The sequence below is a fragment of the Sapajus apella genome, unplaced genomic scaffold (genome assembly GCF_009761245.1).
Source record: "Sapajus apella isolate SASKATOON/1434 unplaced genomic scaffold, GSC_monkey_1.0 scaffold100, whole genome shotgun sequence".
NCBI classification, from domain to species: domain Eukaryota; kingdom Metazoa; phylum Chordata; class Mammalia; order Primates; family Cebidae; genus Sapajus; species Sapajus apella.
This window is the reverse complement of record NW_022437040.1, coordinates 6,163,892-6,180,656: the sequence shown is the minus strand read 5'-3', so window position 1 is coordinate 6,180,656 and position 16,765 is coordinate 6,163,892. Positions and strand designations below refer to the sequence as shown.

Below are 16,765 nucleotides of genomic sequence, written 5' to 3'. Positions count from 1 at the left end.
GTACCAGCTCCTCTTTGTATGTCTGGTAGAATTCAGCTGTGAACCCATCTGGACCTGGGCTTTTTTTGGGTGGTAAGCTCTTAATTGCTGCCTCAACTTCAGACCTTGTTATGGGTCTGTTCAGGGTTTCAGCTTCTTCCTGGTTTAGGCTTGGCAGGAGGCAAGTGTCCAGGAATTTATCCATTTCTTCCAGGTTTATTAGTTTGTGTGCATAGAGTTGTTTGTAATAATCTCTGATGATGGTTTGAATTTCTGTGGAATCTGTGGTGATATCCCCTTGATCGTTTTTTATTGCATCAATTTGGTTATTCTCTCTTTTCTTTTTTATTAATCTGGCTAGTGGTCTGTCTATTTTGTTGATCTTTTCAAAAAACCAGCTCCTGGATTTATTGATTTTTTGAAGGGTTTTTTGTGTCTCTATCTCCTTCAGTTCTGCTCTGATCTTAGCTATTTCTTGTCTTCTGCTAGACTTTGAGTTTTTTTGATCTTGCTCCTCTAGCTCTTTCAGTTTTGACGATAGGGTGTCAATTTTTGATCTCTCCTTGCTTCTCATGTGGGCACTTATTGCTATATATTTTCCTCTAGATACTGCTTTAAATGTGTACCAGAGATTTTGGTATGTTGTGTCTTCATTCTCGTTGGTTTCGAAGAACATCTTTATTTCTGCCTTCATTTCATTGTTTATCCAGTCAACATTCAAGAGCAAGTTGTTCAGTTTCCATGAAGCTGTGCGGTTCTGAGTTAGTTTTTGAATTCTGAGTTCTAACTTGATTGCACTGTGGTCTGAGAGACTGTTTGTTACGATTTCCATTCTTTTGCATTTGCTGAGGAGTGATTTACTCCCAATTATGTGGTCAATTTTAGAGTAGGTGTGATGTGGTGCTGAGAAGAATGTATATTCTGTGGATTTTGGGTGGAGAGTTCTGTAAATGTCTATTAGGTTTGCTTGGTCCAGGTCTGAGTTCAAGTCCTGGATATCCTTGTTAATTTTCTGTCTGGTTGATCTGTCTAATGTTGACAATGGGGTGTTAAAGTCTCCCACTATTATTGTGTGGGAGTCTAAGTCTCTTTGTAAGTCATTAAGAACTTGCCTTATGTATCTGGGTGCTCCTGTATTGGGTGCGTATATATTTAGGATCGTTAGCTCTTCTTGTTGCATTGATCCTTTTACCATTATGTAATGTCCCTCTTTGTCTCTTATGATCTTTGTTGCTTTAAAGTCTAATTTATCAGAGATGAGAATTGCAACTCCTGCTTTTTTTTGCTCTCCATTTGCTTGGTAAATCTTCCTCCATCCCTTTATTTTGAGCCTTTGTGTATCCTTGCATGTGAGATGGGTTTCCTGGATACAGCACACAGATGGGTTTTGGCTTTTTATCCAATTTGTCAGTCTGTGTCTTTTGATTGGGGCATTTAGTCCATTTACATTTAGGGTTAATATTGTTATGTGTGAATTTGATACTGCCATTTTGGTGCTAGCTGGCTGTTTTGCCCTTTAGTTGAGCTGGTACTTGTTGTTCCTTTATATGTGTAGAGCCTCTTTCAGGAGCTCTTGTAGAGCTGGCCTGGTGGTGACGAAATCTCTGAGTACTTGCATGTTCCCAAAGGATTTTATTTTTCCTTCACTTATGAAGCTTAGTTTGGCTGGATAGGAGATTCTGGGTTGAAAGTTCTTTTCTTTAAGGATGTTGAATATTGGCCCCCATTCTCTTCTGGCTTGTAGGGTTTCTGCTGAGAGATCTGCTGTGAGTCTGATGGGCTTCCCTTTGTGGGTAACCCGACCTTTCTCTCTGGCTGCCCTTAGTATTTTCTCCTTCATTTCGACCCTGGTGAATCTGACGATTATGTGCCTTGGGGTTGCTCTTCTTGACGAATATCTTTGTGGTGTTCTCTGTATTTCCTGGACTTGAATGTTTGCCTGCCTTGCTAGGTTGGGGAAGTTTTCCTGGATAATATCCTGCAGAGTATTTTCCAGCTTGGATTCATTCTCTTCGTCGCATTCGGGTACGCCTATCAAACGTAGATTAGGTCTATTATAATTATTTAAGAAAAGTTGTAGGATTGTTTCCCAACACAAGAGAAATGGTGTTTACCATTGAGGACTGCAAAGAAGACTGTCATGAAGTATTGCTTTTGCCATTCCTTGGCTCTTTAACCTGGGGATACTTAAAAAAATCTTCACAGATTCAGTTGACTCAACAGTAGTTAGAAATGAAACAACTATACCCATGAGGCATTTTACTTACTAAGTGAGGTATAAAGGGTTCTAATATAAACAGAAAAATTATGGATGACTTCAAGAGTCCAGGCTGGTGGGCCAGAAGAATAATGGATGCCTAAGAAAAATAAGAAGCATGTGAAGGAGAAAGTGTTGCTTGAGAACCAGCATAGCAGCCAAAAGAAGAAATAATTATGAGATTTTTTTGAGTGAAAAAATAGTTTTACTTTTCAAATAATTATTTTATTTTAAAAATCAAAAAAATTATTTAAAAATATTTTTAAATAGCTTATTTTCCTTTAAAATAATTTTTAAAACTGTATCTATTTTTGTTCTTCCTCAAATGTTCTTTGTTTTTCCAAGTTAAAATAGGTAAATCAACATTTTATTGTGTCTAAAGTTGTATCTTTATGTTGATAATTACTAGCATTGAATTATTGGATCAAAACCAATTTTATAATCTCTTATAGAGCAAATTAAGTTAGGAATGTAAATCTATAGATTGTGCAAATCTATAGATCATATATATACTATAAATACATAGATAGAAGTGTAAAGGCTGTGATGTGCTGAGTCTAGCTCATGAGGACTCAAAAGAGTATATTGTGAGCATCTTTGCCCATTTTGGCAAGCTTGAACTTAGCCATGGTGGAAGAGTATTTACACTATAGAAATTGGCAAATACTACAAACCAGGACTTCTTCAGAGTTAGTTGTTAAACATTTACCACTGATTGTTATTCAACATTTAGCTTTGCCACCTCTAGCTTTTAGCCCTTAGTGGAGGGGGTGGGGACATTCTTTTGAATACCTCTTTAGAGAATTGATCATCTGTTTCTGAGCCAAACAGGTCTTTATCTCTTTATGCTCCTCCAGGTTGCCACGAGTAATGTAGAAGAAGCCGTCCAGGTGGCAATAGATGTAGGCTACCGCCATATTGACTCAGCTTATTTGTACCTGAATGAAGAAGCCATTGGGCAGGCCATCAGGAAGAAGATTGCCAATGGCACTGTGAAAAGAAAAGATATATTCTATACCACAAAGGTGTTAAGTACCACCGCATCTGTATCTGTGGGACGTCACTCTAGGCTGTAGAGCTCCTTGTCAAATTGCTCTTTATTGGTTTAATCTTCATCTCCTCAGACTTGCACCATAAGAAGTCTGGTTAGGAACGTGGATTCTGTAATCAGACTTTTATATTTGAATTCAGGCTCTGACATTTAATAAATGTGTGACCTTCTCTAGTCTATAGCAAGTGTAAAAATAAGTAAATAAATATGTACAACCTCCGACAAACTACGAAAACACTATCCTTCAGTTTCCCAAGTTGTAAAATTAAGACAATATTATTTATCTCACAGAATTTTTATGAGTGTTACATTTTAAAAATACATGTAAAGCTTGCTGAAAAGTATTTGGTACCTTTCAGATGTTCAAAAATGCTGTTATTATTATCATAATTTTTTAACTCAGAAATGATTTGGCTCTTCCTACTCTACTATAGTCAAGTTTTGACAAAGTGACTTAATCTGTCTTAGCTGAAGTATGAGGTAATGTGATTTAGTCAGAAAGTGCAGGCTTTGGAAACAGATGTACTAGGATCAAATTTTAGTTCTTGAATATTCCATTTGACTTTGTGAAATTTCTTAACCAAAAAACAAAACAAGTTTTTTAGCCTCTCTAAGTCTTCATCCTGGCATCTCAACATATTTTGTGGTCAATAAATGTTTATTTCTCTGAAGATTAAGTTAATGTTTATAAATGTACTTACATATTTCTTTTTAAACTCTTGAGCCATTTTCTTCTTTTAATAATACTCTTCATATTCACTGACATCATATCTGAAACAAATAAAAAAACTTAGGTATTTAAGTCAGGTAGGAAAAGGAACACCAAAGAAATTTTAACGCTAGTGTTCATTGAACTGACTACTGCTAGAAAAACAAAGAACAAATAAACAAAACATTTAAACGTGAGGGGAAGAAGTCCACAGAGATAGAACATAGGCCCATGCAAGCTTGTAATAAAGCGTTTCTTCCAGCCCAGCATGTAACCTGTAACTGCCTTTAGCTGTGCAGTAGCTCAGCACCAGGCTTCTCAGTCTCATCTTTTAATTTTCCTTTCATACAAAAGATTGGTTTCTTTAGTTTTAGTCATTTTGATGATTTTTTCCCCTAGATTGTTGATTCTTAGATTGAGGTAACTGAAGTACCCAAAAAAGATATCCCCTATGGGTCTAACTATCTTTGGGAAACCTAACCATTTAATACAGTCAAACCAGAGCCTGTGGAATCACCATCACTTGGGGTTCCAGTCTGGCAGGCAATTTCCCAGTCTACTCTCCAGATATTGTGATTTATTATGTTAGGAGTAGAATCTAGGAATATGTTTGTACAAGCAAATCAGATTATTCCTTTACATTCTAAAGTTTGAGAATCTGATGAAACTGGTACTTTTTTCTCTACATGTATCATCTTCATTCCATATGAAAATCTGCTATGATGATTAAGAGCTTAGCGTTGACTGGGAATAACTTGTCAGTTCTCTAAGAGCATTTGGCTGCTGATGTTTATTTGCCATTTAATTAAGCTCTCTTGAAGACTTTTGAAGAAGTACTCTCACACAACTTCTCTTTCAACCATTGCAGCTGTGGGGCACCTTTTCCCGCCCAGAATTGGTCCAAAGAGGCCTTGAACTGTCACTGCAGGAACTTCAGCTGAGCTACGTGAATCTTTACCTTATTCATTACCCGGTATCTCTGCAGGTTAGCATAAGTTGTTTTACTTTGGTGATCAACATAAATACTAGTCACTCAGAAACAGTTTCTGAGGATGAGATGATACTTTTAAAATTCTCTCTCATGCTTTTTATTGATTTTTTTTTCTGAAATTCTTCTAAACTCAGTTCACAACACTAGCCCCAGAGTGACAGAAGTTCAGTGGTGTGAACAGCTTTGCCTCAGTCTTGTGGATGTACTGCCAATATTTTCAAGTTCTTATCCCCTGGAGTCTCAAACCCACATGGCTGACAGTGGAATTCAGTTGCAGAACAGGAAGTTCAGTGAGGACAAGACTCAGCTTTGAATGCTGACAAGTCACTGGCAAGAGAGAGCTCTTTGCAAGGGTCCAGGACCAGGGAGCCTGCTGGGTATCACACTACCCTAGAGTCTGCCCAGGATAGGATCCTAAGTGCCTCAGCTTAGCCTTGACACAGACAATATTGATTAAATTTGTAACGCTCAAAAGCATTTCTAGGACGCATATTTCCTACATGTGCTGCCTCTGCCGTTAGCATAATTTTACAAATCTATTCAAGAATAAGGATGGAGGGCTCCATGAGTCTCAAGGTTTATAGGCCCTAAGGCTGGCTGAGACCAGGCAGAGCTTTGTGCAAACTCTCCTTCTTTCCTGTGTTCCAGCCTGGAAAGAAGTTTATCCCAGTGGACTCACAGGGAAAGATCATTTTTGACACAGTGGATCTCTGCAGCACATGGGAGGTGAGTGCAGCTCCAGTGAGCCCATCTCTGCACCTTTGGGGAGACAGAAAAAATAGACAAGGAATTCAGGAAATGGGGCCTGTTCTAATATGCCCAATGTTCAGACTCGGGAGAGCCCTCGATGTCTCTCTGCCTCTGTTTTCACATTTCATTAACTTATTCATCCAGCAAGTATGCATTGAGTGCCTACAGTGTATCAAGTTCTATTCTGCGTACCCAGAGAACATCAGTGAACAGAACCAGGGTGTTGGTCCATGCATGGGGAGGTGCTGTGGTAAGTGGGGGTGAGAAATAAAGCTGTGTGCTGGAGTCGGTTTGGGGCACAGACCTGCAATGATAAACAGAGTGGCAGGGTAGGCGTCTTTGAAAGAGTGACATTAGAGCGAAGACTTGTAGGAGACGCAGGAATTGATTGCTTGGATATCTGGGGAAAGAGTGATACAGGCAGAAAGAGAGACAAGGTAGTGCTTTTCTTTTGTTTTTGTCTTTTTAGATAGAGCTTTGCTCTGGCAACCAGGCAGGAGTACAATGGCAAGTTGTTGGCTCACTACAACCTTTGCCTCCTGGGTTCAAGCGATTCTCCTGCCTCAGCCTCCTGAGTAGCTGGGGTTACAGGCATGCGCCACTATTCCTGGCTAATTTTTGTATTTTTAGTAGATACTGGGTTTCACAACATTGGCCAGGCTGGTTTCAAAGCCCTGACCTCAGGAGATCCTCCTGCCTCAGCCTCCCAAAGTGCTAGGGTTACAGGAGGGAGCCACCGCACTGGGCCACAGCAATGTTTTTAAGAGGGGAGAGATACTAGTGTGTCCAAGAACAGCAAGGGGACATGTGAGACTGGACATTGTGAGTGAGTGGACAGTGCAGGGAATTAGGTCAGAAAGCAGAAGCCGGCTGTCCCACAGGTGGAAAACCTGCCTCTCAGGCCACACCTGCTGCACTTCCTGTTCTCTTGGCACTTGGTACTGGTTTTGCCGTTGCTCCATCAAACTCTTCTAGGTATTCACTAAAGACCATGCTAGTTCCCTTAACTCTGTCCTGGCTACCTACTCGCATTGTTTTCATTCCATCTTCGTGCCCGTTTATTTTACTTATTTACTTTTTGTTTTTCTTTTACTCAGTCCATTCGTGCCTTATTGATCGACATCTGCACTTTGCAAGGCTGTGACTCACACTGTCTCATACTCAATCTTCGCCCACCTCTAGTGTGCAGACATTTATTATTTGCCTCTAGCTGGCTACATAGATTACTCCTCACAACACCTTCCTCTCCAGGCCATGGAGAAGTGTAAGGAGGCAGGATTGGCCAAGTCCATCGGGGTGTCCAACTTCAACCGCAGGCAGCTGGAGATGATCCTCAACAAGCCAGGGCTCAAGTACAAGCCCGTCTGCAACCAGGTGAGCGCCAGCCACCTGCCCCACCAACTGCTTCCTTTGCTCTTTGGCTTCCTCTATTCTCAGTTTGACAAAGCTACTGATGACATGCTTCTCCACATGTATTTTACCTTTCAACATCAGATGCTTCAAGGGAAGAGAACACACTTTGAATTGTTGAAAAGAGTGCATGACGCCATGTCACCTTATCAAAAAATAATCTAAGGTTTTTAAAAAAATATTAAGAGTATAATCTACCAGGTGCTATCGTGGTTGGTTCTAGAAGTTAGAACTAGTGAATGACTGACAACAACTTCTTATTTTTTCTCTTTTTTTCTCTTTTTTTTTTTTTTTTTTTTGAGATGGAGTTTCATTCTTGTTGCCTAGGCTGGAGTGGAATGGCACAATCTCAGCTCACTGCAGTGTCCGCCTCCCAGGTTCAAGCGATTCTCCTGCCTCAGCATCCCATGTAGCTGGGATTACAGGTAGTCGCCACCACGCTTGGCTAATTTTTTATACATTTAGCACAGACAGGGTTTCACCATGTTGGCCAGGCTGGTCTCAAACTCCTGACCTCAGGTGATCCACTCGCCTTGGCCTCCCAAAGTGCTGAGATTACAGCATGAGCCACCATTCCCAGCTGACAACCACTTTTTTTTTTTTTTAACAGAAAAGATCAGCAAATTTGGAAAATAATTTCATATCAATTTGTATGTAAAAGAAAATGGATGATTCATTTTTATGTATGCCAACTCCTTTAAGGGCTGTGTTGTGAGATAACCACTGAGCCTCTCCGTGGTACAAAATCCCTCCCAAACTTATGAAAAGCAACTGTTTGGATTCAGAATAGGCTTTTTAAAAGAGTCCTTTTTCATAAGTTTGAGAGAGATGTGGATAACGGTGAGGTTGCATAACAATTTGAATGCACTGAATGTCCCTAAAGTAGGTACTTCAAAATCATTAAAATGGTAAAATTTAAGCATGAGATTGTCGTAATCAGTTGATTTAAGAAAACATGGTAAAAGTTATGTTATGGATATTTTACCACAATACAAAATATAAAAATGTTATTAAAGTCTAGTCAATAAGATAAGCCCATTTGAATGGGCAACACATAACCTGCAGTATCCTGAAGGATTGTGAGGCAAGTCACATGACTGTAGGAAGATCTGGCAATCCATCGGTGCTGGGGAAGGCTCACACTTCAACCAGGTGGCCGCATCTCCATTTAAACATCTGACATGCAGACTAAGTGAGGATGATCATCAATTTATAATTGGCTGTTAGTAAATCTTCATTTATTTCATTTTTTTTTGAAGAAAAAAACAAATAGGAGTTCTAAAAAGCTTCTTTTGTGACACTTGGGAATTTTACCTCCACTTTGCACATCATCAATTTAGAGAAAGAAAAAAAAAATGGTTTTGAGTTCAGTAGTTCATGAAGACCCAGAGGAGAATCTGGACATTACCTTGAACTCTAAAGAGTGAAAAGAATTTGGCTAAGTGAAGGCTGATTGGCTGGGAGGGACTTTACATGGCATTGAAATCTCGAGCAAAAGTACAACTGGTTAATTATGTGCAGCAAACTGATCATAGTGAGAAATTCATTCAGGTGAGGCTTTACAGGGTCCAGGTGGGTTTTAAGCCCTGAATCTAATGAGCTACGCTTTCTTACTTTTTAGTGTTATGACTAAGCAAACACACATGCAGCAATTCCATAGAAGGTTGATGGGTACTGATGATTAAGCCAATGCAGGGCCTTTCCTGCAGGCTGGGTTGGAGAACACAGTTCAAGTGAGCCTTAAATGAGGTCTCTTGCTTTTCTTTGGATCTGTGTCCATTCCTCTTATCAAATCACTGGAGTCAGGGAACAAACAGTAAAAAAAGCATGCAGCCAAAAGTTCATTTGCCAAACTCTTGGATTCCGGGCTGGTGGATCACAAGCTGAAAAGTCATTACTCATATCCTCAAATTATGTAAACAATTCATCAGATGGAAAACTAGCAATTCGACTCAATAGAGAATTGATGTCACAGGGCAAAATGCTGCCCCCAGCTCTGGAGAGACAGGCTGATAGAGACACCATCAGTGTTCCACAGCTGAGGCTAGTGCCGAGTAGGAAAACCTACACTGTCATTACTGAATTGCTGGGAGCTCCATGTGGACAAGTCTGAAAGAGAATACTCCAGGGACACCCAGTCTTAGGGAGGCCTCCACACTTTTGTAAGTTGTACCTCTACTGTCTACCAAGTTTTTGCAGTGAATACCAGAGACAATGTTTTGGTACAAGCCCAGAGTAGCCATGTTTTCCTAAAAGGGCCTGCCCTCAGCAGAAGATACTTTACTAGAGCCTATGCCTGAAGTTTTACTTGAATCTAACCTAAGGAAAAAGAAATATACTCAATTCCAACTGAAAGAATCAACAAAATCTCCTGGAACTCACAAGTGAATATAAAAAGGTTGGTGAATATAAAAAGGTTGTAGTACATGAAGTTAACATAAAAAAATCAATTGCTTTTCTATATGTCAGCAATGAAAAAGTGGAGTTTAGAGTTAAAAACACTATGCCATTTACATTAACTTCATACAAATAAACATTTCAGTATAAATCTAATGAAGTGGGCTGGGTGCGGTAACTCATGCCTGTAATCCTCGCACTTTGGGAGGCTGAGGTGGGCAGACCCCCTGAGGTCAGGAATTCAAGACCAGCCTGGCCAACAAGGTGAAACTGTGTCTCTACTAAAACTACAAAAATTAGCTGGGTATAGTGGTACGTAACTGTAATCCCAGAAACTTGGGAGGCTAAGGCAGGAGAATCTCTTGAACCCAGGAGGCAGAGGTTGCAGTGAGCCAAGATTATGCCACTGCACTACAGCCTGGGCAACAGAACAAGACTCTGTCTCAAAAAAAACAAAACAAAACAAAATATGGGTAAGATCTATACAATCCCAATAAAATTACCAGTAAGTTATTTTTGTGAATACCAATGAACTCATCTTAAAGTTCACACTGAAAAGTAAGAAACAAAGAATAGCTGACACAATACTGAAGAAGAAAGTCATATAACTAAAACTACCCATCTTTGAGAGATACTATAAAGTATGGTAATCATGACAATATGGTATTGGCGAAAGAATAGACAAATAGATCAATGGAATAGAACAGAGAGAGCCCAGAAATAGACCCACACAGATACAGTCATCTGATCTTGACAAAAGAGCAAAGGGAATTTAGTGGAGAAAATAATCTTTACAAATGGTGCTGGAAAAACTGTACATCCATATTCAAAAATTTTTAAAAAGATTTAGACACAGACTTAACATCCTTCATGAAAATTAACTCAAAATGGATCACAGACCTAAATGTAAAATAGAAAACTATAAAACTCCTAGAAGGTATAAAACAAACTAAATAACCTTGGGTATGGTGATGACTTTTTAGATATATTACCAAGGGCATGATCCATGAAAGAAAGAATGAATAAGCTGGATTTCATTAAAGTTAGAAAATTCTGCTTTGTGAAAGACACTGTCAAGAAAATGAGAATACAAATCCCTGATTGGAGAAAATATTTGCAAAACATATATCTGATATACAATTGATTTCCAAATTACACAAAGAAATCTTAAGACTCAAAAATAAGAAACCATAAACAACCAAATGTAGAAATGAGCAAAAGATCTGAACAGTTTAACACAGATATATAGATGGCAAATAATCCAATAAAGTTGCTCAATATCATATATCACTAGACAATCATAAATTAAAAAGATATTACTGCATACCTCTTAGAATGGGCAAACTTCAAAACACAACACCAACTGCTGCAGAGAATATAGAGAAACTGAAACTCTTCTTAATTGCTGGTGGAAATTATGTAGATTATTTCTTTTTGGTCACTTTGCAAGCGAGGGATCCCCAGCTAGTGATGCCCCACCAGGGCCTCACTCGACCACGCTGGTGAACCACAGCTGTGTGATAGCTTGTACCTGAGTTTGGTGATTCTTGAGCTCTTGTACTACATCCAAGAAGAATGAGGAAATGCTGGACATTGAAGGGAGAGGAGGGGGGAGAATAATTTTATTGAGTGATGAAAATGGCTTTAGCAGAGAGGGGATGCAGGGTTGGTCCCCCTACCCAAAGGCAAGAAAGTCCCCCCATGTGGCTGGGTCTGGAGCCTTTTATGGACTTAGAATGGGGAGTGCATGCAGATTGGTTTGTGAATGTGCAAAAAAGGTTAAAGTGAAGACACCACTCAAAAGTGTGCATGACAGTGCAGAAAACCAATTAGGAAAGGGTAGGTATATGTAAAATAGGTGAAGGGTGGGGATCAACCAGAGGAAGCTGTGACAAACAGGAAGACAAGTGCTTAATCTGGTCCAAGGATTTAACTTGTAGTTTGGATTTCAGGCTATAAACTGTCCTGGGCTTGGAGGTGGGGGTGTCACTGGGGACTCACCACTATCTGCCTAGGCATTTGGCTATATCCTGCCATTCTCAAAAGTACAAAATGATACAGCCACTTTGGAAGACATTTTGGCAGTTTCTTACAAAACTATACATACTCTCACCACATAATCCAGCCGTCAGCAGTCATGCTTTCTGGCATTTACCTAAATGAGCTGAAAACATATCCAGACAAAAGCTTGCTCATAGACACTTATAGCATATATATTCATCATTGCCAAAACTTTGAAGCAACCAAGCTGTCACCATGGTTCATGAGCAAGAACCAAAGATGTCACCATGGTTTTCAGTCTGGGAGACTGAAATTCTCTTTTGGCCTTGTACACAACCTGCCCCCTAAGAGCACTGAGTTAATTATTTAATCAACAGTGCTATGCCCTCCATGGGCTGTAATCCCAAGTGAAGCCCTTGGGAGCTTCATGGGTACAGCTGTGGATGACCATCATGGCTTGGCCAGTGTTGCTGGGACTCTAAAAGATATTTGATACCATCCAATGCAGCACTGCATGTCCCTGGTAAACTTGGTGTTGGTGGTTCTGTAACCTAACTCTCCTGCTTGGCATGCTGCAGGTGGAATGTCACCCTTACCTCAACCAGAGCAAACTCCTGGAGTACTGTAAGTCCAAGGACATTGTCATGACTGGATATGCTGCCTTGGGGTCTGACCCAGGCAAGGAATGGTAATAATCTCGATAAAGTTATTTTGTTGTGGTTTTTGTTTTGCTTTGTTTTTTTGTTTGTTTTTTTAGATGGGGAATCTCACTCTGTCACCCAGGCTGGAGTGCAGTAGCACAATCATGGCTCGTTGCAGGCTTGACCATCCAGGCTCAAGTCAGGATCTTCCCTCCTAGACTTCCTGAGTAGCTGGGATTACAGGCGTGCACCACCATGCTTGGCTAATTGTTTATTTTCATTTTTGTCGAGACAGGGTTTCGCCATATTACTCAGGCTAGTCTTGAACTCCTGGGCTCAAGTGATCCTCCCACCTTGGCCTCCAAACGTGCTGGGATTAGAGGTGGAAGCCACCACTTCTGGCCCATAAAGTTATTTTATTCATAGATACTGTACCTTCTGAAGTAATCTCTCAACTATCTGAAGAAACTAAAAATAGACGGCAGGAATAAATTCACTCGTAAACCTTTTACCTAACCCAGACCTTCATTATAAGAACTCAGTAGAACTGCCATCTTCCATTCATTTGTCCTTCTTTTTTGGATGTAACGAAAGAAGCAGAACAGATATTGAGACAGCCAGAAGATAATGAGAAAGGTTGTAGGAGATTAGCACCCCTGACCAAAATGAGCAGCCCCCAAGTAAAATGGATATTCAGCCTCAGACTTACAGCATCCCTGCCTCTCCTCTAAGGGTGAAAACAGACAACCCAGTTCTCCTGGAGGATCCAGTACTCAATGCCATTGCTGAAAAGCACAGGCGAACTCCAGCCCAGGTTGCCTTGCACTACCAGCTGCAGCGGGGGGTGGTGGTCCTGGCCAAGAGCTTCACTGAGAAGAGAATCAAAGAGAACTTTCAGGTACAGGACAGGGTGGTGGCAGCAGGGAACTGACAGAGCCACATCATTTCCCCATGGCATGTGGGTTTTTGCGAAGCTCTCAAGGTGTATTTGGGCAAAGCTTAATCCCCTTCTACATACTATGCATAAAGCACCATATTTAATTGCTTTGTCCCCCAGTGCTACAAGGGAGAATGGGATGGTTGGAAAGAACACTAAAGACAGGGTTAGAAGCAAGTCCTAATCCTGGGTTTTCCCCTGCAGTATGGTGCTGGGTAAGTCATCCCTTGATTTCTATGGCTGTAAAATAAAGGGATTAGATCATGTGAGGTTCAGGCTTAATTTTTCTAGGATTTCTTTGCTGCAATGACAGCTCCCCAAGAAAAGTCTCTGAGGAAGGATTAACAATGCCAATCTCAACTTTATAAATGGACAAATTCCTATGACATGCCACTGAATGAATCATTTGTCCATGACAACTCACTCATAAATCCTATACAAATTCCTACATGGAGGTAATGAGGTAATCCTACATGGATTTTGTGTGTTTGTGGAGAGGGGAGAAGAGGAACGGCAATTGCCTCAAGGAAATTAAATTGATCTTTTCACATTTCTGACAGATTTTTGACTTCCAGCTCACACCAGAGGACATGAAAACCATAGATGGCCTGAACAAGAATATGAGCTATTTTGAAAATGTAAGTAGCTTGTTTTGTTGTCAACACTAGGGAGCAGGACAGTGGGGCGAATTCAGCTGATTTCAATCCATAGAGGGCAGCGTCTGTTGCTTAGGAAAGCTTTTGGAAAACATTTTTTCTTCCAACTTCAGATCAGAGATATTTTCTTCCAAGGCTCAGGGCTCTGCCCAGACAAGAGTGTAAGCAGAACTCAACATAGACTGAAGCTCCCTGTTGAAGACAGGGCTCTCCTGGTTCCCCACTGCCTCTGTGTGTCCCTCATCACTAGGCTTCCCTCCAATCTATATCCTAAGAATTCCATGGTTTCTATCTCTAACCCAGACCTTTTTCCTGGTCTCTAGTATCCCACTGATTTTCTATTAAATTAAAATTCCCTGGAGATATTCCCTACAGATAGTTCTACTTATTCTTACAGTTTAAACTTAATACACTTAAAATTGAAGTCTTAGAAGTTCTCTCTCTATACTCATCATGGTAATACTACAAAGACCACTATTATGGCACAAACCTCACCCCCTATGTCTAAATAACCACCTCGTCCTGTTGATTCTATATTTCAACATTTCTCATGCTTCCCTAATATTCATCACAAAGCCCACCCTCTCTCATTCAGGTTTTGAACCTGAATTGGCTCTCTTGCAGGGCTGGCCACAGGGCTGGATCTTCAGCCGTGGTTTCCAAACAATGTTCAGAACTTTGCTCAGGTCTGGGGGTTCTCAGTAGTAAAGAGTAAGCAGGTTCCAAAAATTAAGAAGAAAAAAGGGAAGAGGCTGAGTATCAAGCAAATGGAGGTGATAATGAAAATCCAGTGGCAGGAAAAAATTTTTTTCTAAAGATAGGCTTTTAATGACCCTTCAAACTTTTAGATTCTATGATTCTCAGAAGACTGTAGAGACAAATCCGGAAGTTATTTTTTTCTCTTTGGTGGCATTTAGTACATATATGTATGTAAACATCTCACAACACAGGAAGACCAACCAATCCAGTAGCTCTTGGGCTGACTCCCATCCTCTGCTGTGCAGTAAGTCTGGCCACGAGCACCTTAGCTCCCTTGAAGTTATCATAGTCTTTGTCACTGTTAGTTCAGTCACGACAGAAGCCTAAAATTCCTGGTTCGCAAATAGCTCTGTGTACACCACCTTAACACTTTTTCACTGCCCTTCCTGAAAGTCCTACTGAACCATTTTATCCTTGATGTCTTCTGTAAATGTTCCTTTCATCTTTTCCCAATAGCTGAAACCCTATTCCTCCTAGTAGCACTGATTCCCATCAGCTCTCTCCAGTTGGGGTTGTTATCCTTCCCAAGACCTTAGCAGTGCTAAGTCTGACTATTGAGTTGGAATCATCTTCCGAAAAGCATTCAGCTCTGCGCTTTGTGTCATCAGACTAACCCACCACTACCACTGTCCTTTGTAGTCATCAGGGCTGCGTTCCCAGGTCTTCTGTCATCCACCGAAGATTTTAGTTCCTAGTTTTCACTCCATCCAGCAGTAGAACTGTCATAATTTCTTACAATTTCAACACTACACAGATAATCCTTGTAATAGTCTGATCTTTGAGTTTTGTGACTTTCCTCTTTCAATGTGTTTATCCTTCAGTCTCACTCAGCCTGTCAACATAGTAGTCTCATCCTAGACATTGTCATTACAAGTTACTATAACCATGACTGGATGTCAGTTTTAAATTCTTACACTGCAGTCATCACCTCCTACATTTCCAGCTCCTTTTCTACATGATGAACTTCAGTAATCCTTTGATTACTGCATGACCTACAATTCACTGACCCTACCACCTTTTCACTGTAACTTGACCCTCTAATGTACCCTCTGTCCTTTTTTGCCTGCTTAAATTTCGGGGTCAGTCAATATATAAACATCCTTGCAGATATCCTCAACCCTTGCCATTTCTTCTAATGTTATTTGCTGGTTTCTTCTCATTAACTTGACTGCTCAGTTTTGGAGTGACTTGGAGCTCAACCTAGACCTCTTCTCTTTTCTCTACCTACTTTTACATCATTGTTGATTTCATCTATTCTCATGCTTTAAATATCATCTAAATATAGACTCGCCAAATTATATTCAGCCCAGGTCAGAGCTCTGGACTGAATTTATATATCTATACACCTCTACCTGGATATCTATTATGTATCTCCAAATTATCATGTCTGTAATTGGGCTGATAATGGTATCTGCAATTTCTTCCCCAATACACACAAACACACACACACACACACACACACACACACACACACCCCCCCATGCTCATACCAAAGTTTTTCTGATACAGTAACTGGCTCCTGGTGGCCTCCCTTTCCTGTACTTCAGCTCCAGGCATAGTAGCCACAGTGAACAGGTTAAAAAGAGTGTAAACCAGAAGTCCTCAATATTTGGGAGCCTGCCATCTCACTCAGAATTAAGAGCAAATTCATTACAAAGACCTAAAGGGCCAATAGGTACTCCCTTTCTTAACTTTGTATGTCCCTGTCCTACCATTCTCTCGATTCTTGACTCCAGTGCAGCCCCAGTGACCTCCTTGCTGTTCCTGACTGTATTAGTCTTTTTCACACTGCTGATAAAGATATACCCAACACTGGGAAATTTACAAAAGAAATAGTGGTTTAATGGACTTACAGTTCCAAGAGGCTGGGGAGGCCTCACAATCATGGCAGAAGGCAAAGAGGAGCAGGTCATGTCTTACGTGGATGGCAGCAAGCAAAAAGAGAGTCTGTGCAGAGAAACTCCTGTTGTTAAAACCATCAGATCTCATGAGACTCATTCGCTATCACAAGAACAGTGCAGGAAAGACCCACCCCCATAATTCACTCACCTCCCACTGGGTTCATTCCACAACATGTGGGAATTGAGGGAGTTAGAATTCAAGATCAGATTTGGGTGGGGACACAGCCAAACCATAACAGTGGCATATGTCAGGCCTGTCTTAGGGCCTTTCCACTAGCCATTCTCTCTGCCTAGAAAGCTCTTCCCCATATAGCAGAATGGCTCAC

The 16,765-nt window shown here is 40.6% G+C and overlaps 1 protein-coding gene and 1 long non-coding RNA gene across 4 annotated transcripts in view; one reads left to right on the top strand and one right to left on the bottom strand.

The window, feature by feature from the left end:
• Positions 1-16,765, top strand: part of LOC116536454 (prostaglandin F synthase 1-like) — a 28,746-nt gene that overhangs the window by 10,744 nt on the left and 1,237 nt on the right. The window contains exons 3-10 of one of the 3 annotated variants that reach the window (XM_032258238.1): positions 3,094-3,261; positions 4,865-4,981; positions 5,636-5,713; positions 6,989-7,111; positions 12,124-12,233; positions 12,919-13,084; positions 13,684-13,761; positions 14,828-14,832. In XM_032258238.1, coding sequence (XP_032114129.1) covers positions 3,094-3,261; positions 4,865-4,981; positions 5,636-5,713; positions 6,989-7,111; positions 12,124-12,233; positions 12,919-13,084; positions 13,684-13,761; positions 14,828-14,832 — 845 coding nt within the window. Of the gene's footprint in view, positions 1-3,093; positions 3,262-4,864; positions 4,982-5,635; positions 5,714-6,988; positions 7,112-12,123; positions 12,234-12,918; positions 13,085-13,683; positions 14,783-14,827; positions 14,833-16,765 lie in introns of all 3 variants that reach the window. The other 2 variants (XR_004262636.1, XR_004262637.1) reach the window with 2 other exon arrangements.
• Positions 4,002-8,851, bottom strand: LOC116536459. The gene is made up of 2 exons (XR_004262646.1): positions 8,762-8,851; positions 4,002-4,058 (listed from the first exon to the last, which is right to left on the bottom strand). It is a non-coding gene; the product is annotated as an uncharacterized LOC116536459 (long non-coding RNA).